The 25451-nt window shown below is 39.2% G+C and overlaps 1 protein-coding gene, 1 long non-coding RNA gene and 1 other non-coding gene across 6 annotated transcripts in view; 2 read left to right on the top strand and 1 right to left on the bottom strand.

The window, feature by feature from the left end:
* LOC113618016 (uncharacterized) overlaps positions 1–4411 on the bottom strand; it is a 28444-nt gene extending 24033 nt beyond the window's left edge. The window contains exon 1 of one of the 2 annotated variants that reach the window (XR_003431852.1): positions 4231–4411. This is a non-coding gene — a long non-coding RNA (uncharacterized LOC113618016). The remainder of the gene's footprint in view (positions 1–4230) is intronic. The other variant, XR_003431851.1, reaches the window with a different exon arrangement.
* On the top strand, positions 1160–1266 carry LOC113618623 (U6 spliceosomal RNA). Its single transcript, XR_003432059.1, has one exon. It is a non-coding gene; the product is annotated as a U6 spliceosomal RNA (small nuclear RNA).
* On the top strand, positions 4404–19130 carry SSBP1 (single stranded DNA binding protein 1). Of its 3 annotated transcripts, none has more exons than XM_027101696.1 (7): positions 4404–4446; positions 5117–5183; positions 7168–7228; positions 7890–8030; positions 8235–8322; positions 10221–10309; positions 13536–19130. In XM_027101696.1, the coding sequence occupies exons 2-7, from the start codon at positions 5160–5162 to the stop codon at positions 13577–13579; spliced, it is 447 nt and encodes a 148-aa protein (XP_026957497.1). In that variant the 5' UTR covers positions 4404–4446; positions 5117–5159; the 3' UTR covers positions 13580–19130. The 3 variants fall into 3 exon arrangements, with proteins under 3 accessions (XP_026957497.1, XP_026957496.1, XP_026957495.1); XM_027101695.1 differs by lacking the exon at positions 4404–4446 and adding an exon at positions 4469–4627; XM_027101694.1 differs by lacking the exon at positions 4404–4446 and adding an exon at positions 6093–6201 and having other exon boundaries at positions 5145–5183.
* Positions 19131–25451: the final 6321 nt, after the last annotated feature.

Genomic DNA, 25451 nt, shown 5'->3' with positions numbered 1-25451 from the left:
AAAGTTAAATGTCAACATTTCAGCCTGAACAGTTAGGTATCTTAAAAATCTCTGTATGAACCATACTGTCAATCTTGAATTGCATAAAAACTGTCAGGCTGAGTTTTTAAAAAAATTTAACAAAATGCAAATCAAAACTACAAGGAGGTATCACCGCACACCAGTGAGAATGGGCATCATCAGAAAATCTACAAATAACAAATGCTGGAGAGGGTGTGGAGAAAAGGGAACTCTCTTGCACTGTTGGTGGGAATGGAAGTTGATACAGCCACTATGGAGAACAGTATGGAGGTTCCTTAAAAAACTAAAAATAGAACTATCATACGAACCAGCAATCCCACTACTGGGCATATACCCAGAGAAAAGCATAATTCAAAAAGACACATGCACCACAATGTTCATTGCAGCACTATTTACAATAGCCAGGTCATGGAAGCAACCTAAATGCCCATCGACAGATGAATGGATAAAGAAGGTATGGTACATATATACAACGGAATATTACTCAGCCACAAAAAGGAACGAAATTGGGTCATTTGTAGAGACGTAGATGGATCTAGAGACTGTCATACAGAGTGAAGTAAGTCAGAAAGAGAAAAACAAATATCGTATGTTAATGCATATATGTGGAACCTAGAAGAATGGTACAGATGAACTGGTTTGCAGGGCAGAAATAGACAGAGATGTAGAGAACAAACATGGACACCAAAGGGGGAAAATCGTGGGGATGGTGGTGGTGGTGGGATGAATTGGGAGATTGGGATTGACATGTATACACTGATGTGTATAAAATGGATAACTAATAAGAACCTGCTGTATAAAAAAATAAATAAAATAAAATTCAAAAAAAATTTACCAAAAAAATAGCCATAGTAACTATGGAGTATTGCTAAAATTGCTTTTGAATCAATGTAAAACGTGATAGTAATCAGTTAAAGTAATAAGTGCTGTAATTTTCCAATAGTTATGAGGCTTGAGGAAAAACTGATTTAAAAGCAAAGTGAAAACTTGATTAAAATATCTAAAAAATGTTCTTCTACAGCACTGAAATTGTCCAAAGCTTCCTATCTGTGAGAAAGCATTGCCAACCCTGGTCTCTACCACTTGATGCCTATAGCTGAGACGTTTTTTAATTTAGGGGGAAAAAAAGGCAAGGCCAGTGCTCACTTTGGCAGCACATATACTAAAATTGGAGCAGTACAGAGAAGATTAGCATGGCCCCTGTGCAAGGATGACACGCAAATTCGTGAAGCGTTCCATATTTTTAGCAAATATGCTTTCACAGCATACCATGTATATATGTAAAGATAAGTATTTCATTCTTACTGTTCACTTTTCACTGACAAAGGAAAAAAAGTGAAAAGTACAGAAACTGTGGTAGATGCTGTTCTAGTCCTAGTTGTACCCACCTTTGGCCAGTCACATAGCTACTCAAGAAACCTTCCCAACAGAGTACAACAGGATGAGAATCTGAAATCACTTCCGATATCCCCTACTAGATACTGACTGTTATATCAAGTAGTAAGTGATAAAACATTTAATTGACAATGAGTATAACTGTGGATGACTTCTGATTTTGTTTTTAATTCTGTGGATTGTGTTTAAACAATTCCAATGTATGTTCCTGATTTTGAGATACTAAGTGGTATTGCACAGTTGTCACTTTATCGAATGTGGACAACAGTTCCATGAAGTTTATAATGCACACCCTTGTATAGCTACAGGTGCTAGAATTAAAATTGATCTGTTATCATAAGGAAAAAAAAAGGCAAGGCCAAAGATAACTTTGTGGACTTGGGCATATAGACATGTCTCTTTCTCAGCTAGCTTTGTAAAGGATGAAAGCCCTGAATTATTCCACTGTTGCCAGGGGTAATTGTAACTGATTAAAGCCATGATGCTTTCACCACTTCTCAGCATTGGGAAGGTACTTTCTGGGTCTGTGGATGAGCTACAGAAAGTTTATGATTATGTTAGAGTGTGTGCAGGTATACGCACACCATGAAGAGGTTTCAGGAATTCCTCACTAAAATGCAAATTGTAGATTCTTGTAAAAGTGGTACGTTTAATTAAAAAATACATTTCAGCTACTCTTCTAGATTCTTTTTCTTTTTTTAATTTTCTAATTTCAGGCCTATTTGAGTATCCTTCTAGGTTCTATTTCTCTGTTCTGGCCTGTGGCCTGTTCTTGTTTAAAGCATAATTGCCAACTGGATATTCACAACAAGGTCCCTGTTCTCTAAGAGCTCACAATCAATGGGGAAGAGGAGGCACCTTCATGGGCATTTAAATTCTAATACAAGATAGACTGAGTGTGTAAAGAAAGTGAAATGGGAGAACAAAGGAAAGACGATTTGAGTAGAGAATTTTGAAAGTATGTGGAAAGGACATTTCTGATGCTGAAGAGTAAAGCAATGCTGAAGTATTTGTCATATTGTGAAGGAGGATCTATTTGATGATAGAAGAAAATGTTTTAACTCTGTTCTTCCATGACATTATACATCTTAATATGTTTTTCTTTGTCAAAGAAAACAGCACTTGCAACTTTCTCCAGCCAACAGTCTAAGGAGAACGTGTATTGGTGACTCCTGTCTGAGAGAGAATTCAGATCAGCCCAGATTCTCCACTGAGATGTTATTCATAAGGTTATAAAAGTTTGCCAGAGGTGTGTCTATTTTCAATTTGCGTGGTGCTTTCTGCTTACCCCAAAGTGTTTGTGAACAGAAAGAAAGAGGGAGAGATCTGTGGCCTAATGAAGATAGAACTTTTAGGGCCAAGTGATTGGATATAGATGAACAGATGTAGGTGATCAGTGAGATGTGTCAAAGATGATTCCAAACTTCAAGTCTGGGAGAATCTTGGTACCATTAAAACAAACAAGGAGCTTACAAGGGGGAAACTGGCTTTGAAGGAAAGGGTGAATTTGGTTTTTCACTTGACTCAACAGCTCAAGTGGAAATAGGAAATAGGAAATAGGAAATAGGAAATCATCAGAGGGTATGTTACAGTAGTAACACAGTGGAGTGTGGGATGATTAATGCCTGTGCAAGACCTGAAGGCAGCATAACATCGTATGTTTCCAGGACTAAACATCTTGAAGGTGGAAGTAAAACAGAGGTAAGCGTCAATAAATATACCAAGTAGTAAGTCGTACTCTTAAGAGTGAGTTAGGGTATGTGTTGGAAACCACATGAAGTAGTTCGTGTTTTTTCCTTTTAGGGCAAGAATGGGCCATTGAAAGGTTTTAAGTAGGGTCCTGAGGAGGAGATTTGCTTATTAGAATGATGTGGAGGGTACCTTTTCTAGAAGCTGGACAGTGCCAGGACCAGGTGATGGACAGGCCTGGGGAGGCTCCCTCTGGCCTGTATTCTGCAGTCTATGGGCCTCTAATCCCCTTTTCCTTACCAAGGCCAGGATTAGGGGGAACAAGACAAAATTTGAGGGGGGGCCAACAAACCCAGTATTCAAGATTAATGCTACTTTAATGCAATAATTTTAAGATATTAAAATTAATGAAAAATCCACAATTAACAAAATATCAGAATTCTAAGTAAAGGCAAGTTCAGTAAGCTGAAGTTAATGCCACTTCCTCAGGAAAAATGATCAGGCACGGCAACTCTTGCAATTGGAAATAAAGTAAGCAAAGAAGTAGATTTTGAAAATACTATCAGTCAGTTTACTTCTATTAAAGCCAGGAAGGTAAAATTATGTTTTTGGTAAAAGCAAAATATTTAAACTTAAAGCAACGTTGTTAGTTTTAACACACCTAATTTTCAGATGTTCAATATTTCTTCAAGTACTTTAATGTTCTTGTAAAGTTTTTTTTAAATACATAAAAACTTGTATATAGGGGCACACGTTTTTCCTGGTGACTTAGGATCCTATCTGGCTCAGATACTGTATTTAATAAAATTTTTCATATTTTATTCACATATTTTTTGCCTTAATTCTGACTTTTGAAAACATTGCATTACTATTTATTTTGATTCCCATTTTTTTGGTGATCCTTAAATTTTGCGCTTTCGGCTCTTTCTCTACTTTTTCCGTTTTTTGTTTGTTTGTTTTTGTTGTTGTTGTTTTGTTTTTTTCTTCTTGTTTTTGGAGGCCCGAACCTTTCTAGTTTTTTCCAGAGGCGCAGCTAGCCTTTGTTTGGTCCACCCTGACGAGTCCCGGGCCGGGAACCTCTTCAAATAGTAATTTCATTTCGCTACAAACTTGCAAATAGGTTACCTGAACCACTTGGCGGCGTTGACTCATTCGCTTCCGCCCAGAAGGAAGCTCTCGGAACCACCGCGTTAAGGGGGCGTGCTTCCCGCGGCGCCGGCCGGCCTCATTTCTACGACGCAGCACCGGGATTTCCGTTCCTCCTTCTTCTCGCGAGTCTTGCGTCCCAGCAGCAACCGGAAATGAGTTCCTGCCTGGAAGCTGTCGGAGCCTGAGCTTCAGGTGAGGGAGGGAGAAGGGGCGGAAGGTTTTGCATAGGTCCTGGAGGCGGTACTGTGTCGGTGTGTGGACCTTGTCTTCTCCCTCGCGCAGAGGACTCCGTGGTTTCGTCGCCCCTCTCAATTCCTTTACGTTGTTGGTTGGGAGCGTCATCTTGGAGAAGGGGCGCCCGCACATCTCGGCGGTGAGGCGGCGAAGCCCAGGGATCTCCTTGGTCTTTGGTGACGGGGCTGGAGGCGGTAGTTTTTACGGCCACACGTTTCAGATTGAAGCCCCGTGCTAACATTTTAATACTTATTGAGCCCTTACTATGTCTTAGGAACTTTTAGGGGTATTGGGTGTAACAGTGAATAAGTCCGACAGAAGTCCCTGCCCGAAGGGAACTTGCATTTTAATAAAATTTGAGAAGACAGTGGAACGGAAATGGGGATAGAATCAGGATTTTTTGGTGTGGGTTGGAGGAGGAGGAAGTTAAGGGGGATCAGAGAGGCATGAAAGTGCGAGAGGGGCTTTCTGGGAGCAGAAGGGAGTCCTTCCCGTCCCCTGTGCAGGGCTGTTGATGCGATACGGTCTAAAGGTGGGTTGCGTAAAAGTCGTGGCTGCAGTTAGGCACTTAGGACTCAGTGAATTCATATTCTTGCTGTAGGACTTAATTGATCTCTTTTTTCTTCAGGAAAAGATTAAAGGTTAGATTGTAAGAAAAGGAAATAGAAGCCATGTTTCGAAGACCTGCAGTGCAGGTAATCACTTTTTCGTATTAGTGTTGGGATGTGTTACTATAAGCCATAGTGATCAAATTTCTTTAGGCTTTTGCCTGCAGAGGCAAAAGTCCTTTGAGCCCACACACCTTGGTGTACTTATTTGACATGAGGGCTGGGGACAGGTTTTACTTGGGTAAATAATGTTCACTAAAGCAAAACGAAACTTCTCTAGTGTGTTCACATATATAATGGGAATAATTACTTTTAAAAACATGTGCTACTTGCACGTAGATCAGTTAGAGAGCGTTGAAGGTCGTTGTTGATCTGCAGACTATGAGAACCGTTGTTCCAGCTTTTTTTTTTATTATTATCTTTAATAAGACAGGTGGTTTCTTTTCTGACCACGTGCCTCATGTGTTGTCAGCTGCCTCCCACCCCGCCCTGCCTCCTTGTGCTGAGGAGAGCAGGTGAGGTCTCAGCATCACCACACGTTTACCAGGTCCAGGATTGCTTCTCATGTCACCCAGTCAGACTCCTCCCCTGACCTCCTCAGTCAGCCTCGCCAGCCTTGAGCCAGCCTAGACCCCGTTTTGCTTGCTTAAGCTCATCTGGGCACCAAGTGCTATAGATTCTCCTTTAGAACCCCTCTCGCACTCATCTTGTGAAGATAAGGAAGAAGCAATTCCTCTGTGAAACCTGTTCCTATTTCCCCCGCTCTGCTGTAGAGTTGGCCCTATATTCTTGGATCCGTACTAACTTATACGTACTTTTGAAACGTATACTTTTTCATGTGTTGAAATGTGAAGCATGGAAAAGCTATTCCTGTCTTAATACACGATTCTACAGTGTTACGGTATCTTTAAAGCTGTGTATAAAAGAGTTAAATGTTTAATTTAAAAAAGTATCCCAGTTAAATTAATTCTTTCCCCATTTCTGCTCCTCCGGTAGGTCTTGAGTTTTGTGTGCCCCCAATGAGGCAGACTGTTGTCCCATGAAACTTAGGAGCTCTGGCTCATGTGAGCACTCAGATGAGCACCTTTCTGGAATCATGACACAGGTAGCAGTTAGCAGTCTGATCTTTAATATGTTGTAACTCACATTTTTATTTTCGTACCCACTCTCTGCTCCCAAACATAGCGCCAGGATTCCATAGCCAGAAGTACCACCCCTGGAGTGGGTATTGTTTTAATTGGTCGCTTATTAACAGTGCCACCACTTGACACGTGTTTCTCTGATGTAATGGTTAGGTCTCTGAACCCAGTGATGTTCCCAGTGATGTGTCCTCATATCTTTGCAGTAGCCCTTACACAGAATGTCCTTAAAGAGGCAGCAGAGGGCAGTGGGAAAAGCAGCAGCCTTGGGGTCAGACGGCCCTGGGATCTCGGCGTGACTTGCCACTTACTTCCTGTAGGATTTTAGGCAAGTTACTCTGTCTCTTTGAACTTCATTTTTCTCTTCTATAAAGTGGTGGTAATTTTACATAGTTTATAGATTTAGTCTGAGGAATAATTGATGAGAGGTAAAGCAGTTAGCGGGTACTCAGCAATGATAGCTGTTGTTATCGAGTGCTGCTGTTACATGGCAGTGATTCCCTTTGTCTGACAGACCGATTTGGGCAGGCATATCTTTGCACTTTATCAAAGAGTCATGTTTGTTTATCTTAGACTTTTTTTTTGGTCTGTCAAAAGCATGACTTTTTCCAACATGTATTTATTTACCTTTTGTGTACAAACACAGAGGCACCGTAATCAGGAAGATTGCCACCAAAGAAGCGGGAGAGGACTGTAAATGAACTCTCTTGGGTATACTGTGTAGTACCTCCTGTGTGCCTGTGGGCTTCTGCAGTAGGCTTAAGTGTTCGCATAGTCCTCCTGGCTCTGTGTGATGGGCACACCTCTTGTCTTGGGTGGATGTGTGCCATAGGAGCTGCTGACTAGATGGTGACCACGTGTGACTGGGTCTTCTGTTGGTATTTGCCTTTCCCCCCGGATTAAAGCTGTTTTACTTATTTGTTCCACTTTAGGTCCTTCATCAGTTTGTGAGACATGAGTCTGAAATAGCTGGCAGTTTGGTTCTCGAAAGATGTAAGTAGCAGCTGATTTCCAAGTTTAAAGCGTGTTATTTATAGCAGTATGCTAATATTCTCAGTGTTGCACAAGAGGTGTATTCGTTGGGTTATAATCTATTAATCGTCACGCTCTTGACTCACATTTGCCTCTCAGATCTTGGCCTTGCCCCATCAGGCTGCAGGGCTCCTGTAAATTGGGCCCTTCTTCCTTTACCAGTCAGTTTTTACTCACTCTTGTCACTTTCCTGCCAAAGAATTTCCTTGAGTCCTATTTGGTTATCTAAGTCTTCCAAGGGTATGTGGTATTTGGCTGAAGAAGTGAATGTTTGTGAAAGCTGTTGTTTCACAGAAATAGTCCCTTGTGTTTATAAAGATATTCAGATTTGTTCTTTTAACTCTACAGACAGTTTAAAGAAGTTTCTTTAGGTATTTAAAAGAAGAATTTAGATAAAGAGCTTAACGTTTGTTTTGTGGGGCTACTTCCTCTGAATATTTTCTCCTTTCTTGCCAATCCTTTTTCCCTCCCAACCTCTGTCTATTTTCCCCTTCAACTTACTTTCAAACCTTCTAGAACTTGGGTTTTGCTTAATGCCAAGACTGAAGTTGGAGTAGTGTTTGTAGCTGTTCCTCCCTAGACATTTCTCTCAGTCTCGTTTTATCTACACATTGCCTTTCAGCTCTGAATCGTGTGCAGTTACTTGGTCGAGTAGGTCAGGACCCTGTCATGAGACAGGTAGAAGGAAAAAACCCAGTCACAATATTTTCTCTAGCAACAAATGAGATGTGGCGATCAGGGGAAAATGAAACACACCAAATAGGTGAGTACAAAAGCCCGGGCTCTTAATTTTATCAGCAGTAAATAGGTATTATTTATTGTGAATTACCTAATTAGATACTTTTAGAAAAGACCTTCTCTAATTCTGTTCTGCTCTTTTAGAAATCGTGGATTGGTTTTGCTGGGACATGTTGTCCTTTGGCACTTGTCTTTTGCATTTGTAACCACATTCCCTATTGTGATTTAGGTGATGTCAGTCAAAAGACAACGTGGCACAGAATTTCAGTATTCCGACCAGGCCTGAGAGATGTGGCATATCAGTATGTGAAAAAGGGGTAAGTTGAGGAAGGAAGGATCTTACAGATTGAATGGTTTAAAACAGGGGTCCCCAACCTCCAGGCCACGGACCGGTCCTGGTCCACGGCCTGTTAGGCCCTGGGCCACACAGCGGGAGGTGAGCGGTGGGCGAGCAGCGAAGCTTCACCTGCCGCTGCCCATGGCCCGCGTTACCGCCCGAGCCACCCCCCCACCCCCCCCCCCCCCCCCCGTCCAGGGAAAAATTGTCTCCACGAAACCGGTCCCTGGTGCCAGAAAGGTTGGGGACCACTGGTTTAAGAAACTGGTAACGTGTTCTTATGGACTGCGTAGCTCCTTTATTTATGTAGTACCACTAATTACTCTGTGTTAACCCAAGAGGTATTCATGCAATGCTTAATACTATAAACATAGCGCATTGCCATGTGTGACTAATTTAAAGGTTTTAACATGGTTTAGCCTTTTAAGAACTTATACTTTAGGGCAAAGAGGATGTGTACTTAAATGGAGCTGATGAGGTAAGAGAGAAGGCAAAGGGTACCGAGTACCATGTGAGCAAGTGTCTCCATGGCCAGCGATCCTGAAGGCAGATGTCTTGCCTCTTGGCATCACACGATGGCCTAACAGAGGGTCTGGAATGTCGGAAGCCTGACCCAGTGAGGTATTACGGTAATATTCACAGCAGTTATTTCATATCTGATAATTTTATGTAAACTTAGTAGTTCCCTTTTGGAATGCTTGGATTGATTATGTATAAAAAGTATCTTTTCCAAACCCACAGAAGGACAAGAGGATGTGTTTAACAGCAGTTGTAGTCATAGTATGTTTAGAAATGTACTTGTTTTATAGAAATAAAACATTTCATGTAAAATAATTTCAGCAGTAACTAAAATTTCTGTTTTTTTAAAATAAGTGCATACCTTTTCTTCATATATACCTCCGTTGTCATGTCTGTATGATATGTGCATATATACACATATAAACACAGGAAATTTCAAGGAAAATGTCTATATGCAATTTCACCTACTGATTGATGAATCTGTGTGACTGTTCCCTTTGGCACCCAGTCATTTTACCAGTCTTGTCTATGTTCTGTATTGTACATTTTTGGTGGTGTTAGACGCTGAAAATTGGTGTCATTATGGCCATTTTCTACTCTTTGAAATCAGAGTTACAGTTGTCTTCTAGTTCAGCCTTCTAGAGAGTGCAGCATAGTCTTAGTAATTAACTCTGAGTGAAATACTAAAGCTGAAAATTTTGCATTTTAGTAATCTAAGTCTTTTGAGAGTAAGTTTATGAACCTTAATATAGAAAGGAACTAACTAAAAAATAAATGAAAAAATCTACAAATCTGTTAGAGAATCCAAAATCAGCGGTGACAGAAAATAACACATTGGAAATTAACCATAGAGATTTAAAGGATGCCACTAGGTTGCTCTTCATGGTCTTAAGGTTGCTTTTTTTTTTTTTTTTTAATTTTGACTTAAAATTTTGAACAGTTTTTTTTGTTTTGTTTTGTTTTAACTTTCATAAGGACCACAGTTAGCTCAAGGATGAAAACATTGTCTTTTTTCCTAGGTGTGGCAAGTCTGTGCACATTCTGTTTCACTACTTTTTCTTTTTGGCTGTACCACGTGGCTTGTGGGATCTCAGTTCCCTGACCAGGGATTGAACCTGGGCCCTGGCAGTGAAAGCCTGGAATCCTAGAGCTAGCATTCCTTAGGAATCCACTAGGCCACAAGGGAACTCTCTGTTTCAGTACTCTTAATTCTGAATTATGAGAAGTGGGAGCAAAAATGAGGTTCTGTATGATTATCTGTTTCATCCTTAATGTATACTTACCCTCTCTAACCTGACTCTCTCCTGTAAAGTACATTAGAATCTCCAGACTAAAAACTGTAAATTTTATTCATATCAGGTCTCGAATTTATGTGGAAGGGAAAGTAGACTATGGTGAATATATGGATAAAAATAATGTGAGACGACAAGCAACAACAATTATAGCTGGTAAGGCTCTTGTGATAATAGCTATTCTGTTTTGGTTTTTTTTTCTCCTTTCCGTTTTTGAAAGCTTGGCTATGTTGTAACTTTACCTGAGGCTGTTAGTACTGATGCCAATGAGATTGTAAGGCCTTCACCAGGAGAATTCCAAGTGAGGTTTGTGGGCTTGCTCCAGGTTTCTACATTTATCTCTTCCCTTAGAAAATTATCTCTGTACTCACAGTTTTAGTTCACAAGTAACTTATCAGTTGAACTGTCTATGCCAGTACTTACTATTTGGACTTAGAAAACCTTTAGTGTTTTTGAAGGACATGGCCTAAACAGGGAAAAGCATGTGTCGAGACAGAGTTATACTAAAGTGAGTGGCGTTAGACATTTGTGCAGATTTGTTCAGAACCTGTTTGGTACTTAACATGATGATTTTGTTTTAAATTCCTTTTGTTCTCATTAAACAAAATACAAAACAACATAGAAAAGATGGACACATGGAAGCTTCAGGAGGTTAAGAAGATATGCTCTAGAACAGAGTTTTAAACTTTTCTGAAAATTCTACAAGAATTTTGAAAATAATATACCCCTTTGGACATGTTTAAGTTGACATTAAATTTTTTTAATGTAAAATTATGTTACTCTTAAAGGTATTAATGGATCTAAATATTATAGCTATTTGGTATCCATCATCATTAAAAAAGATACAAACTTCTCAACATTTGGAAATTTTACATTATTCCCTTTTCTCTGAACTTGTTTTTCAATTTCATTTTCTCCTCAGAAGTGTACCTTAATATATTGTATAGTCAAGACTCTTGTCATTCATTCAATTAACTGTAACAAAAGTACATGCATAAATAGAAATTTAAAAATATTAAAAAAAATTCTGCAACAGTAGAGCTCTAAATGTTAGGTTTCTCCTTGAATTGGGTTATCATTACAGTTGTTTTTAGAACATAATTGACCAAAACAACTTTAGTATATATGTATACAAACTAAAATTTTATTGAAAATGTATCTTAATGAGATAGATGATGCATTTTTTGCCTTTTGGATAAATTGCTAAAAAAGTATTCATTCTGTTTTCTTGTTTTTTATCAATATAAAAACTGAGAAACCTTGTTTTGATAAATAAGTAGATGGGAATAAAAGAACTTTTATTATAGTATTATCTCAATATTTATGAACTTCTGAGGTATGCCCAAATTAGATATCATTTAAAAATTAATTTTTTTATTATGGAAAATGTCAAACATACACAAAAGGAGAGAGAATAGTAAGAAACGAAAACTCCCATCATGCAGCTTTAACAGTTATCAACAGATGGCCAATATTATTTCATCTATGACCCAGCCCCCTTTTCCCCCACCTGGATTATTTTGAGGGAATCTCAGACATTATATCATCCATAAATATTTCAGTAGGTATCTCTGAAAGATAGATTCCTTTTTAAAACATAACTATAGTGCTATTATCACACCTAATATTAAGAAATTATTGTTAAATTTTTTTTACCAGATGTCATAGTATTGAAATTTCTTTGACTGCTTCATAAATACCAGTCCATACATCATATTACATGGTTTATATGTATCTTAAGTGTCTCTTATTTTCTTTTTATAAACAACAGAAATGAATTTTCGCACAATTCTGGAGGCGAAAAGTCTGACAACTTAAGTCTCCTAATTGACAGATTTTTCTCTTATCTTTCTCTTTTCACTTGCTCCAGAGTTTGTCTTAACTACTGTGCCATATGGATAAATTATAATTTGTTGTAAATAATAATCGTATATTTTCTTACTGGTTTCTTTGAAAGTATACTGACCTTGATAACTTAGATGAGGTTTTTTCTGACTGGTTTGCTTTCATAATTCTTGAGTGTTGTGACAGTAAATTACTTCCTGCCTGCCCTGTTCCTCCTTGGGTCAAGCCTCCAGACATATCTACCTATTCAAAAATTTTTTTCTAGACCTGTATATGGTATAGAACTACCCCTGTGATTTCAGCAGTGGAAGATGAAGCTTTCTCATAAAATAATTGACAGTTTAAAATCTATTGATCATGTATTTATGAAGCATTCAACACTTTCATATTCCACTGTAAACTGTAAACCTATTGTGAGGGCAGATTTTGAATTGTTATAAACCAGGCCAAACAGAAGCATTTCAAATTATCAGCCTTTTTTTTTTTTCTTGTCACCAGTATTCACTAGCATGAATGCTTAAGCAGTTAACATAGGTTTATGGCTAATAGTAAAATTGAACAGGTCTTTAGTGACATTAAAATGGAAGAGAATAGAGTTTTAATTTGGCTTATCTGTTTTATAGGCCATATTTTTTTCTCCTTTGGATCAATGTAGCTTAAAAATAACCACCAGCAGGTGGCACGCTTGTCTTTTTTACACAGTGATGTCAATTCTGATAATCTCTTATACTAACCATTCTGTTCCAAAACATTCTAGTTTTAGAAGACTACAGTCGTCAACAAATATTCAATTACTATATAACAACCGTTTTTGAATAATTCTGAAGTTTTAAGAATGTAGATCTTTCAGTGTTATACGGGAGATACTACTTCTTTTCCTTTGCTTGTCCTAAACTAACTCTTTCTGCACAATATTTTAAGAGCAATGTCTGATGTTTTTGGATAAAAATGTTCTCTGAAATACTGATAGTAAAAATTTTCTCAAGAGTGAATATATAAAACTCATTCTGTTTTAAAATTTAAAAATAAAATGTGTTCTGTATAAGTGTTCAGACTTAAAAAACATAAATAAGTCTGTCTGTGCGCTGGGGCCATTTGTTGAACCCTGTCCTTCCTCCATCCCTCCAGCCTGTGGACTGTGTTGCCGGGATCCTTTTCTCTGTGAGGATGTGCTCCCCGGTTTAATGGCATCTGTCTGAGCACTGCAAGCATCAGAATTTGTGACTAGCTCTTCTGTAGAAAGTTATCACTGAGAAGACCTTAGCTATCTTCAGGGAAGATGAGAAGTATCCCACCTTTTCTCACAAGGTCTGAGCTGTTGATAAACGGTTGAAGCCCAGCTTTTAGCTCCATTATGCCTATTGTATATACCTCTCAAGGACATAGCAAGCAATATAGCAAGAACATAATATTTTGAGAATTTGTCTAAAGTCTTTTCAGTGAATAGCACTAAAATATGTATGTGGTAGACGGGAATGATTAAATGAGATGGAGGAAGCATTCTGAAAATAACATTTATGCTTTGGCTTCTTTACAGATAACATCATATTTCTGAGTGACCAGACGAAAGAGAAGGCATAGAATGGACGATTCTTCTTTGGCCATTGTTTGGTACAGTCTCGTTTCCAAATCTTGATAGTCTTTATAGTTTCTGAAGACAAGAATTAAAATACTCTATGTAAAATGAGTGGTAATATTTTTCCTGACTGCTGTTCTCCTTCCCCTTTTCGTGTCATGAACCTTGGTAGCTCCTGTATGTTATGGTATTCACTAGTTTTTTTATTCTTTAAGAGACAGTTTCTGTGTATAAGTATACAAGATAGTGAACTGTTAGGGTCATCCGTGTTATGGCAGAGGGATAACTGTCCTTTCGGAAGCCCCCCCCCCTTTTTGTGCACACTTCTATTATAGTATTGATTTAGCTACTCAGTGTTTATTGAGCATTGCTGTACGTCATACATGTATCCCATGGTTGTAAATACTGATTTCCTTATCTGTTTGGTTTATAGACTAGAAGGCAAGAACTGTATCTTCTTTATGTACCTGCGTCTTAACCATTGCTTGGCACAGAATAGGCAATAAATGTTGACACATGAATGATCCCAACGGGATATTAAGCTTTAGCCTAAATTGTAGGGGCTTGCTGAACAGTGGTTAATATCTAATCTAAATAGCTTCAAGATGAACCTACATGATTCACGTCTTCTGTTTTTGGACAATTTCACTAGTAGCATTTGTGAAACAGAGTTTACTAGCAGTAAAGACCTAAAGTATAACTAGGGATGAAGTAGTCCATCTCCAGGTGATGACATAGGCTCTGGTTTCACTATTTTCTATCTTTCTAAACCCCATTCTCTGTCCTTTTAGTCTCATACAGACTCTCAGGGGAGTCCCTGCCTCTCTAGGTTAGCGCCCCAGGTATAACATTTTCCTCTTATTTTTCTACATGGTCTCTTGTTGTACATACTGTGTACAATTGTGTATGCACAGTTACCTTTATTATAAGATTCTGACAGAGTACTAGTAATTTACTAGTAAAGATTACATAAAACAAACTCAGTTTTTTAATGCATCTTTTACTTCTACATGTCCTCTCCCCTCTGCCTGAGAGAGTGTGGTGCTAACTGTAGCTTAGACCCTGCTGGACTTTAACAGGTTCAGAATTCACATGCTATTTTATGGACACTTGACTTTTTGTTTTAAGGTATTTTCTGCACACATCAGCAGCATTTTGTACTCACAGCTTGTTTAAGGAAAAATGGAGTTCCTTAGCTTTATCCTTTCTTTTGCCCAGGAACAGTAGAAAATTAATTACTGTTTCCTCATATCAGCTATCTTTATTTATTTTTAAATTTAAATTTTTTTTTTTCAACCATCTTTTTCTTTTTTTCCTGTACCTGGGACCATTAGTCAGCACATTAAGTCTGCTCTCTTGAGTTCCCACATTAAAACTGGTGACGTAGTCCTCACTCCTTTACGCCACATTCCTTAAGCAAAATTGTAAAGTAGATAAAATTTGTCTTTTGGGCAACTTTTAATTTTTTTCCTCAGCAAAGGTACTTTTATGCTCCTTCAAAGTTGTGAGAAGTTAATGCGGATTAGTATTCCTGTTTAAACTGAGTGATGAATCTGTGCTTTGGGAAAGTGACATGGTGAACAAAACTGCTTAATTACCAACCCCAAGCGATTCTGAGTCCAGGGTGCAGGGGCAGAAGAAGAGTGTGTCCTCCAGGATCCCCGCGAGCCGAGGGGCTCTTCTGCAGACTCCCACTGGAGATTGCTTGAGAGGCTCTGAGGCTGGGCAGCAGGGCTTTCAGAGTCAGGTGTTCAGTGCAGAGGCCTCAGCGTGCGTGTGATACTGCAGACCCGGGGTCCACAACCAGGCAGGCTGTGGGAGCATAAACTCTGCCCTCCCCCCGCAGGCAGCCCCGTCTCCTGAGAAACTTTCTACTGTTCCGAGCCTAGTCTCAGAGTAGACCTGTGGAATCTGATAGCAGTAACAGACCGTAGGGGTCTTCTAGTCCAAGTTTTGTGTCCTGCATTTCCTTTTTTCATGTTCTTACGGTGTCAGGGAATGTACCTGCAGAAAACTGCCCTGTGGCTTTGATTTTGGGATTCTGGGTTAGGTAGAAAGATGAGTATGATACATGGAAGTGTGGGAGCAAAAGTATCAAGCAGCATGTGTGGTGTTACTCCCATATTTGAAAAAAAGTAATTGACATAAATATATACTTAGAAGAGTCTGGAAGGAGAAAAATCAAAATGCTCTGATGATCTCTGAGAAGATTATGTATGATTTTCCTTATTTTTTACAATTTTGTAATTTTTTTTTTAGCATTGAGTATGTATTACCTTTATAAGAAGAAGTAAATAAAGCTCTTTACATTTTTGGGGAAAAAAATCTTTCCATTATTTCCAAGCCAGGCTTGCTCTCCTCATTCATGTTAAGCTAGTATCACTTCATGTGCTAGAGGTGAACAAGATATTCCTTCATGCATTTTTTTCCCGCATTATCTGTATCATAACATCTCATGCTTAAACACTTCATTTCTTTTTTTTTTTTCTTGTATTCTCTTAATAAACGTACACAACCCAGAATGGCTGACTTTAAAGACCAGCCCAGATAAGATCCACTATTTGCTGCGAGGTGCAGTTCTCAGAGAGTCATCCATTTCTTGAAAATTGGACAGATTGATCGGTCCAAAGACATCTGAAAACACCAAAGACATGGTTCTGTGGCTGTTTTGGGGATTACTTGTCTTTGCCAACTGCGTTTCAGTCTAACCTTTGCAGCTCATTTAGGGGAAATTAGTGGTAGTTTCTCATTGTTCCCAAAAGATATCGTGTACTTCTTGAAGGCAGTGTTGTCTTTTACTCAGACTACCCTTTTGCCTTTGTCCAGCTCGGCCGAGCACAGTGACATTTTAGGACTTTGTAAATGTGTGTTGTTCAGTTGAACTTTTTAGAGAGTGAGACTTTTGGTAGGCACCAACAGCATTGAAGTCCCCTCTCAAAACTACTATACTTGGCCCCTGTGCTAGTCCCACAGTCTGTGATAGGATGATGTGTAGCTTTTTCGGCTGTCAGAGTCATGCATCCACAATACTGAAATTTTTCTTTTTCTCTCTTTACCCTTCATCCATTAGCTCTCTGCCATGCTTTGGACCTTAGGGTCCTATTTGTCCAAATAAGTGTACATCTTGACATTTTTTAGTTTTTCTTCTGTACCAGTCATTTGGGAAAATGGTGGTCTGTCATAATAGTTCACTTAAGGCTGTGCAGTCAGAAAGCCTGCATTTGAATTTTTGCTTTACTCAAGAGCAGCTGGGTGAACTCTGGTGTGTTTCTTAACTTTCCATGCCTTTGATTTTTGTTGTTTTGTTTTCCTGTGAATAAAACAGGGATAATAGTAGTTGTACTTTTACAGGCCTACTGTGAAGAACACAGTAAGTAATACATGTAACTTACTTAGCACATAGTAACTGAATCAAGTGCTCAATACATGCTGGCTATTGTTACTGCTGTTGCAGTTATTTTAAACAAGGTGTATCTCTCAGTCACCATGCCCATCTCACCAAGTCTCAGGAGATACTTAGGAGAGCATTTTAATTTCAGTTTATTGTACTCGACCTTTTTTTGTTGAGTTATTAATGTCCGTGGATTACTGAGCACGTATTCCACTTTGGTCATTTTTTTTCTTTGGTTTGTTGTTAATCTTCTATGGCTGTTTACTATTAACCTGGGCATCTTTTTTACACTCAGAGGCCATGTGGGCACCTGCTATATGCCATGCAGCCGTACAGCGTGGATGTAGCGGTGAATATAACAGGACTCCTGCACTGAAGGGACTCGCAATGTAGGGTGGTGCAGGTTGAATGGGGGAGGTAAAAGCAGGAGTTGTGTAGGCAAGTGTGATACGATGGGAGAGACACTCTAGTCACGGTAGAAACAGAGTCCAGCGGGGCGCAGAAGAGAATAGTTAGGTTAGTTTTCAGCAGAGGAAACGGCACGAACGAAGGTCCAGAAACTTAAAAGTATACGAAGCATTCGAAGATAAAACACGAAAGGTATTTGAGGCTAGATTGTAAAGGGTGTTGAAAGCTTGCAGAGGACTTTGGCAATGGGGATCCATAGAAGGTTTTAAAACAGCGACATCTTATCAGAATTGTGCTTTAGAAAGAACTGTGAAGACAGTTGAAGGGTTAGAAGGAGCAAAGCCTGGCGGTAGTTAGGAAGCTACTGAATAAGCCTGGAAAGGTTAGTAAAGTGGGGATGAGAGGTGACACGAGGGATGTTTAGGATTCACATAGACTCATTCGTCGCGTACCAAGTACGTGCCAGATCCTGTGCTAGGCTCTGGGTTGGAGACAACCGAGGACGCATAGCTCCTGTCCAGCACCTAGTGGTGACAGAACAGGTGTTGGTGGTAAGAGAAAAGGCAATCAGAAGATAATTTTTTTTTCTAAATTTTAATACTTTTACTTAACCCAATGTATACAAAATATTCCAACATGTCAATACCATACACTCCCCTCCCATCCGTCCTCAGTCTTGGCGTCCGGTGTGTGTTACACTTACTCCTGGTCACGCTGTCCGGCCGCAATTTAGAGCTCTGTGGCCTCTAGTGACCCCCCTGGTGGACTGCGTGGGTCTACCCGGGTGCCTGAAAGCATCCCAGAGGCCACTTCGGGGGACTCCAGAAGATACTTTTGAAACTTCTGCTTGGGCAGCTGTGTAGATGATGACGTCTTATTAGAGACTAAGGAACATGGATGTGGCAGCAGATTTGAGAAGAGCGAAGATATTGAGTTTAGTTTTGAAAATAGTTTAACTGTAGACTTTCTAGCTTATATTTGGGAGGGTGAAGGTTAACGAGTCTGGCGCTCAGAAGAGATGCTGAGGCAAGAGTGACTTTATTTTTCTTCTGCCAGACACATTGTAAGCAGATTTTTGTGAGATAACTTTCAGATGATGCCAGGATTCCAGCTTCCTGTTGTGGAAAACCATATTGTGGGAAGGATTTCCAGTTGCCTACCTGTTTTACGATGTACATGGGATTTGTTCTAATCAGGAATGGTATGATGACAGACACAGAGACAACTGCCTTTGAACGAAGAGTTTATTACTTAACAGTTCTCAAGAGGAGGGCGTGCAACACACCATGCCAGCACCACACGGAGAGGTACCAGGGTAGGTCAGGAGGCAGAAGGAGCAAGGGAAAAGCATGGGTCAGAGCTTTTATTGTTGTTTTCATGGGGAAAGAATGGGTGAGACAGGATAGGAGCGCTGAGCAAGTTTAGGATTGGACAGTTTGAATACATTCAGCAGGCAGTGGGTAATAGGGGTGGTCCCTAGTTGTCAGGTACCTTGCCCTGGGGTGATTTCAGGCAGAGGAGTAGTGTCCTGGACTTCAGGAGCCTGATGAAAGGCCAATGAGGGCTATGAACTCAGGGTTGCTTGGTGTGCATATCAAAGGCATGCTCGTGGGCAAGTCCTTTACTATTTCTAGGAATCAGCTATCGTTTGGGGGTGGAGTGCGGAAGTCCAGGGAGGAAAGTCCCTCCCAGGGTCTGCCAGGCCCCAAGATGTCAAAGCATCGTAAAATACAGAAAATGAGAAATGTCATTAAAAACAAAAACCAAAAAACGTTAATATGATACCCAATATCTATTACTCCTTCTACATTTACAGAACCCGTATTTTATTGGGGATGACAGTGTGAACAGCTAAAATATTGTATTTCTATTCTCCTTTGCAGTTAAGGATTGCTAAGGGGCTATAAGCAGAACTTATTTGATGGTGTTTCCAGGGAAGTTCCTTCAGTGAACTAACTCTGTTGGGAGGCTCATCCTGTGTGCTTCTCTAAACCCTCATTTGGCTTTTTCTTGTCTGAAATGTGGACTCTGTGGCTGAATCTCCACTAGTGGTCTTGGAGCATGATACTATCTTCAGGATGGAAGACAGAAGAAGTTGGGATCCGTGATGACCATGGAACCACCATACCAGTCCTGGACAGTCTACTTCTGGACTTCTTTTGGAGACACAAATAAATCTCTACCTTGTTTAAGCCACTGATTTGTGCTTTGCAGTTAAACCTAATCCTTACGAATTTACACATTCTTACCTTTATCTCCATGTACGTGATCAACTCATTACTCTTGCCTTTCTCTTGGGCGACTTCCACTGTAAGTAGAAGAAAAATCTCACCTCTGCTCCCACAGTCCTTCGGGCTTTTAACTTATGTCTCATTCTAAATTTGAGGAGGGGATTGGAACAAAGACACACAAAACCTTAGCAATTAGCCTTAAAAAGCATGAATATGAGCACACACTCATCAAATAAATATTGTTTAATTTTGCTTGAAGTCCCTAATGAGGACCCTGAGTTAACAGCCCCCTGTTAAATAAAGGAACACTTAAGAACAGAAGTACTACCCTTATGCTTCTCCTGGCAGTATAGCAGACTAGATAATCTGGAGTGAGCAGATTTCCCACAGGAAAATAACCGGATCCTAAGTATAACATAGTTTTTATTTGCATCATTGGATGTCTTAGTTGGGGCTGCTATAACAGAATACCATAGGCTAGGAGATGTAAACAAGAGGCATTTATTTTCTCACTATTCTGGAGGCTGGAAGCCCCAAGGTCAGGGTACCAGCATGGTTTCTTGTGAGGCCTGTGTTCCTGGCTTATAGGTGACCACCATCTCACTGTGTGCTCACATGACCTCTTATTTGTGAGCGTTGGCAGAGAGAGAGAATGAGAGCTCTCTGGTATCTCTTTGGAGGAACTAATCTGTTGTATCAGGGCACAGTTAGGAAGGGAAAGAAAAAGTTTTAAGACAGGAAAGGAAGAAAGTTACAAGGCTCTGATTACATAGAAGATACAAAAGAATCTATGGATGAGTAATTAAGTGTTGCTGGAAATAAGATCAGTATACCAAAGTCAATCGCAAACAACAGCAGAGAAAATGTAGTTTTAAAAAGATGCCGTATACAAGAGCATCAGAAGATGAAAGATGTCTCCAGGTGTGTGGTTCCTATGGAGGACATAAAACTTATTGAAATACATTAAAAGAAGACTTAAACACATTGGTACACCATTTTTATTTATTGGAAGCATCACAGTGTAAAGATGTCAACCTTCCCCAAGTTGATGTTTACAGATCAAAAATTCCCAGAAGTGTTTTGGGGCAACTGGACAAGTTGATTCGAAAGATGTATTGTTGAGCAGAGATCTAAGACCAGGCAGCATGTTCCTGAAGAGGAAGAGTGAGATGGGGGGCTTGCTCTGCCAGTCGGCAAGACAGTTTTCTTTTTTGAAAGTAACGTTACAGTGATAAATTAAGTATACTATGGATGCAGGAATAAACAAATAGAACAGTGGTGTAGAATACAGAACCCACAAACAGACCATGCATATATGGAAAGTATATATGATGAAAGGGGCATTCTAGATCACTGGGTAAAGTATAAATTATTCAATAAATGATGCTAGGAAAATTTGTCATCCATAAATCAATAGAAAAAAGTGAAATTGGATCTCTACCTTACACCTTATGCAAAAGTCAATTCTTGGTTATTCAAAGAGTAAAAGGAAAAACAAAAATTTTGGAAGAGGTGAATTCCCTGGCGGTCTGGTGGTTAGGACTCGGTGTTTCCACTGCTGGGGGCCCGGGTTTGATCCCTGGTCAGGGAACTAGGATCCTGCAAGTCGTGTGGGGTGGCCTAAATAAATAAACAATAGGAGGTAAAAATTAAGGGGGAACTTTCCCCCTTCTTTAGAAAAAAATTTTTTGGGAAGAAAATATAGGACAATGGCTTTATAATTGGGGGATGTGGAGTTTTGTGTTTTTAAAAATAACTTGAATTTAGAAAAGAATGATAAATTTAACTGTTAAAAATAACCTTTTTTTAAAACCAAAAATCACCATAAAGAAAGCAGAATGACAAGTCACAAACTGGCAGAGAAGATATTTGAAATAATATAACTGAAATACAATCTGGAACATATAAAGACCTACAAAGCAAAAAGAATATGATCTAGAATATATGAAAACCTATGGAGAAATAAGAAAATGACAGCTTAGTACAAAAATGGTCAAAGACACAGGCATTTCACAGAGAAGGAAATATAATCCATTAATATATTAAAATGTGGTCAACCTCATTAATCCAGGAAATGAAAACCAGAAACTGCAATGAACTTTCAAGACCTCCATGCTAGCGAATTCCAACACGTTTGAAAGAACAAAGTGTGAAGGAGGATGTTGTCGACCAATGGAAACTAGTGGGGGGAGTGTGAATTGGCACCTCTATTTGAGGGAGATTAACTTGCCTTGTTTGAGAAATCATTTTGATATTGTTGAAATTTCACCTAGTTATTCAACCTTTAAGGTACACTCTATAGGAAACTCTTACCCATGTGGCCCAAGAAACAGGTCCAAAGGTGTCCATAGCAATAATGTACCTAACAGTACAAAACTGCAAACAACCCCAAGGTTCATCCACAGAGAATGGATAAATAAATGCTCACACAGTAGATTATCATACAGCTGGGTAAATGAATTACAGTTATCCTGTAACAGGAATAGCTTTTATAAACAGAATGTTCCTCTGCTTGCAGAGGATATTTGTTATAGCATGTTATTTTTATAAATGTTAAAATCAAGTATACAATATTTTAATGGGTAGATACCTATATGATAGAACTATTGGAAAAGGAATGATAAATACAGAATTCAAGAAGAGTTACCATAGGAAGCTGAGGGACGGAACAAGGGGTAGGACAGAGAAGAAGCACTCGTGTGCCATGGTACCACTGGTGATGTTTTAACTTAAGTTGGGTGGTGGGATTATGGGTACTTTTTGTTTGCTTTATAATTTACCTATATGTTACATGTATTTTTATATGTATTAAATATTACATTAAAAGAATAGCAGTTTTCATAAAAATATCCTAAGTATGGGTAATGTGTAGGGCAGTGACCCTATTAATAGATAACGTTTAAAAAACACTCCTGCATTTTACATTTTTATAGTCACTGTCTTAATCACTGTAACAATTCTGTGATAGGTACTATTATTATGCCTATTTCACAGATGGGCAAATTTAAGTTTAGGAAGATTAGCTTGCCTAAGGTCACATAGCTAATGAGCAGTGACACTCAGATTCAAATCTAGGCCTGATTCCAGAACCCAGGTCCTTAAAGCATTCATTCATATTGACTATCTGGTACCTCCTCTTTATTTCCAACCCGAGGATCAGAAAGATCAAGACACTTGCCTAATGTCACATAATTAGCTTAAAGCATTTCTATGGGAAGGATGCAAGAAACCTAGGTTACTATCTTCTGGGATTTTTTCCATTTTACCATAGTAGCAGATCCCTAATTGATAAAATGTGTTATATAGATAAATGAGGAGTAATGTTAAAGGAAGAGAATGGGATCCAGAGGGTTCTCAATAAAACACCTGTTGGTTTGAGGTGCAGCCCATGGTTTGAGAGTTTATAGGGACCATTAAGAACCAGAGCAGATGATGCAGTGTGATCTAAAAGAGAGGGGATCTAAGATCTTGTCTCTGACATAACATTAGTGCTCAAGTCCCCATTTTTTTCTTGTATTTATTGAGGTGTCATCAATAGGTGATCTTTGAGGTCTTTAGTTAAGGCAATGGATTCTGAAGCCAGAGTGCCTGGGTCAGAATCCTCGCTGTACTGATTACTAGCTCTATGAGAATCTCTGAGCCTTAGTTTCCTCCTCCTTAAAAATGGGGACAATAATAGAACTCACCTCATGCATTGAAAATTAAGTGACTTACTCTAGCTACCTTAAAACAGTGCATAGCCTGTAATTAAGTATTATGTATGTTTATTATTTTCTTGCTTGGATAGTCTGTGGATATGTTGGTGGATAAATCATCATCTATTTCGGTAGTGCATGGAATTCCCATTTCTTTACCTTGCCTGCCAGGTGAACTCTCATTTATTTTAAAAAACATATGTCAAGTGTTATCTCCTCTTTCAAGCCTGTGACTATTCCAGGCAGAATTTGGTCCCTTCTCTGTGCAAACATGTATATTTTGTATCTATCTCTTAAAGCATTGGTCACATCGTTATGTAATTTTTTTGTAGATATGTCTCTCTTGCTTTCTAGTCCATGATTTCCTGTACCTGGTACACTTCCTGTCACATAGTAGATGCTCAAGAAATGTTAGATGAATGAGTGGCAGTACAGAAATAAGATTTAATTTCTAGTTCATTTATTTTCCATTATTTTTCCTGAAATCCAACGATATTAGAAAATGAATCTAAAGCTTGAGATAAAAGCAAAATTAAAACTTCTGGAAAATTTATTTATTCCATATATATTTATTGAGGTTCTACTGTGTTCCAAGGACTGAGCTTAGGGCCAGATGGTATTCAGTGAGTAAAACACCAAAAGGGTGCATTATTAACAAATTACTCGGAGCAACAGGCACCTAACCATAATTGTCCCGGACAAACTGGGAAATTTGAACACTTCTTATAGGAAATTTATACTGCAAAGATGAAAGTCATCCAAAAATAACCCTAGGAGTTCAATCTAGGTTGCCTGGACAACAGGTTATCTGGAAAAAGATAACCTGTTTATCTTTCTTTCACTTCTGTGAAGCACTTATGTGTTTCACATAAGCTCAATTCCCACAGAATTGATGACTTTCTCCTTCTAACACTGGGAACTAGAACATCTAAGGTCCCCAGGTGTTGGTCAGGTGGCCTTCCTAGACAGCTCCTGTAATAGCTGGCTTCCCAAATCCAGATTTTCTGGCATTAGGCAGACTGTTTATTTTCCTACTGGCAAAATTGCTTTCACACTTTTGTTACAAGAAGTGAGACCAATAGAGAGGATGAGGTATCTCCATTGGCATACAGATGTATACTGCTAACCTAACAGTGCCCAGGTCCCTCTGTGCAGTCATAGGAGGGTGAGGAGGAGCCATGCTTCCATTTCTGTTGTGGATATAGAAGTTTTCTCTTACTCCAGTAAAACCTGTTCCTTAATGCAGACCATGTGATATTATAAAATTTATCTTGAATTCTGTTGCATGCAGAAGGAAATTTAGAAGAGATTCTCAGTATACAGTATACTATGAGGAGTTTATATTTTGTGCAGTTGCACTGGGAAGACAGTGAAGTGTTTTAAGTAGTGGAGTGGAATGATCTAATTTACACTTTAACAGGATCATTCTTGTGGCTGTATGGAGAATGTATTATGGGAGAAAAGATTAGAAGTAGAGGAATGGGTTAGGAGGCCATTGAGCAGTTCATATGAGAGATCATGGTAGCTTGGACCACGGTGGAGGCAATGGAAATGGAAAATCGTCCATGTTAGCCACATACAGAATGGATTTATGCATATATAGTTTGAGGGTGGGCCTTTAGGATCCTGATAAGATGCTCACTTAGACTTATTACTGGCCATTGTGCATTCTCCAGGTCAGGACTTTAAGGGACTTGGAAGGCTGCATACTACTTATCATTTTATATATATTGCTGATCTCTCTGCTGTGTACACTCAGCTCTACTGACTTCCTTCTGTGTTCTTCAGATTACTGAACTTTGATTGGTATAAATGGATATTATCTATGATTTGTCTTGATGTCAGTCCGAGTGTACTCCTGATGTTTATCAACACAATTGTCATGCAGATTAGTATCAGAAGCGGGAATGATGCAAAGACCTGGACCATGATGTCTAAGTCCTTGTGGAGAAAGTGTCAAGAATAATGAAGGAGTGGAAGATGATCTCAGAATGCCTTGTTAGTCTGCTGATCTGTGTTTTGAAGTGTATTCTCTCAGCTCACTCTCTTCAGGGTCTCCCAACTGAAAAATCTCAGCTATGGTCAGGAGGTCCCCTCCTCACAGGTCTCTCTCTCTCTCTCTCTCTCTCTCTCTCTCTCTCTCTCTCTCTCT

This window comes from Aethalodelphis obliquidens, unplaced genomic scaffold, assembly GCF_003676395.1.
Source record: "Aethalodelphis obliquidens isolate GAN/ISIS:26980383/991018 unplaced genomic scaffold, ASM367639v1 scaffold5, whole genome shotgun sequence".
NCBI classification, from domain to species: Eukaryota; Metazoa; Chordata; class Mammalia; order Artiodactyla; family Delphinidae; genus Aethalodelphis; species Aethalodelphis obliquidens.
This window is presented reverse-complemented; position numbering and strand designations above follow the sequence as displayed.

Coding starts and splice junctions, on each gene's coding strand:
- SSBP1 (XM_027101694.1), top strand. CDS start 6,136: ATGAAACTTAGGAGCTCTGGCTCATGTGAGCACTCAGATGAGCACCTT. Junction 7,229..7,889: donor CAGTTTGGTTCTCGAAAGAT/GTAAGTAGCAGC, acceptor ATTGCCTTTCAG/CTCTGAATCGTGTGCAGTTA. Junction 10,310..13,535: donor AGCAACAACAATTATAGCTG/GTAAGGCTCTTG, acceptor GCTTCTTTACAG/ATAACATCATATTTCTGAGT.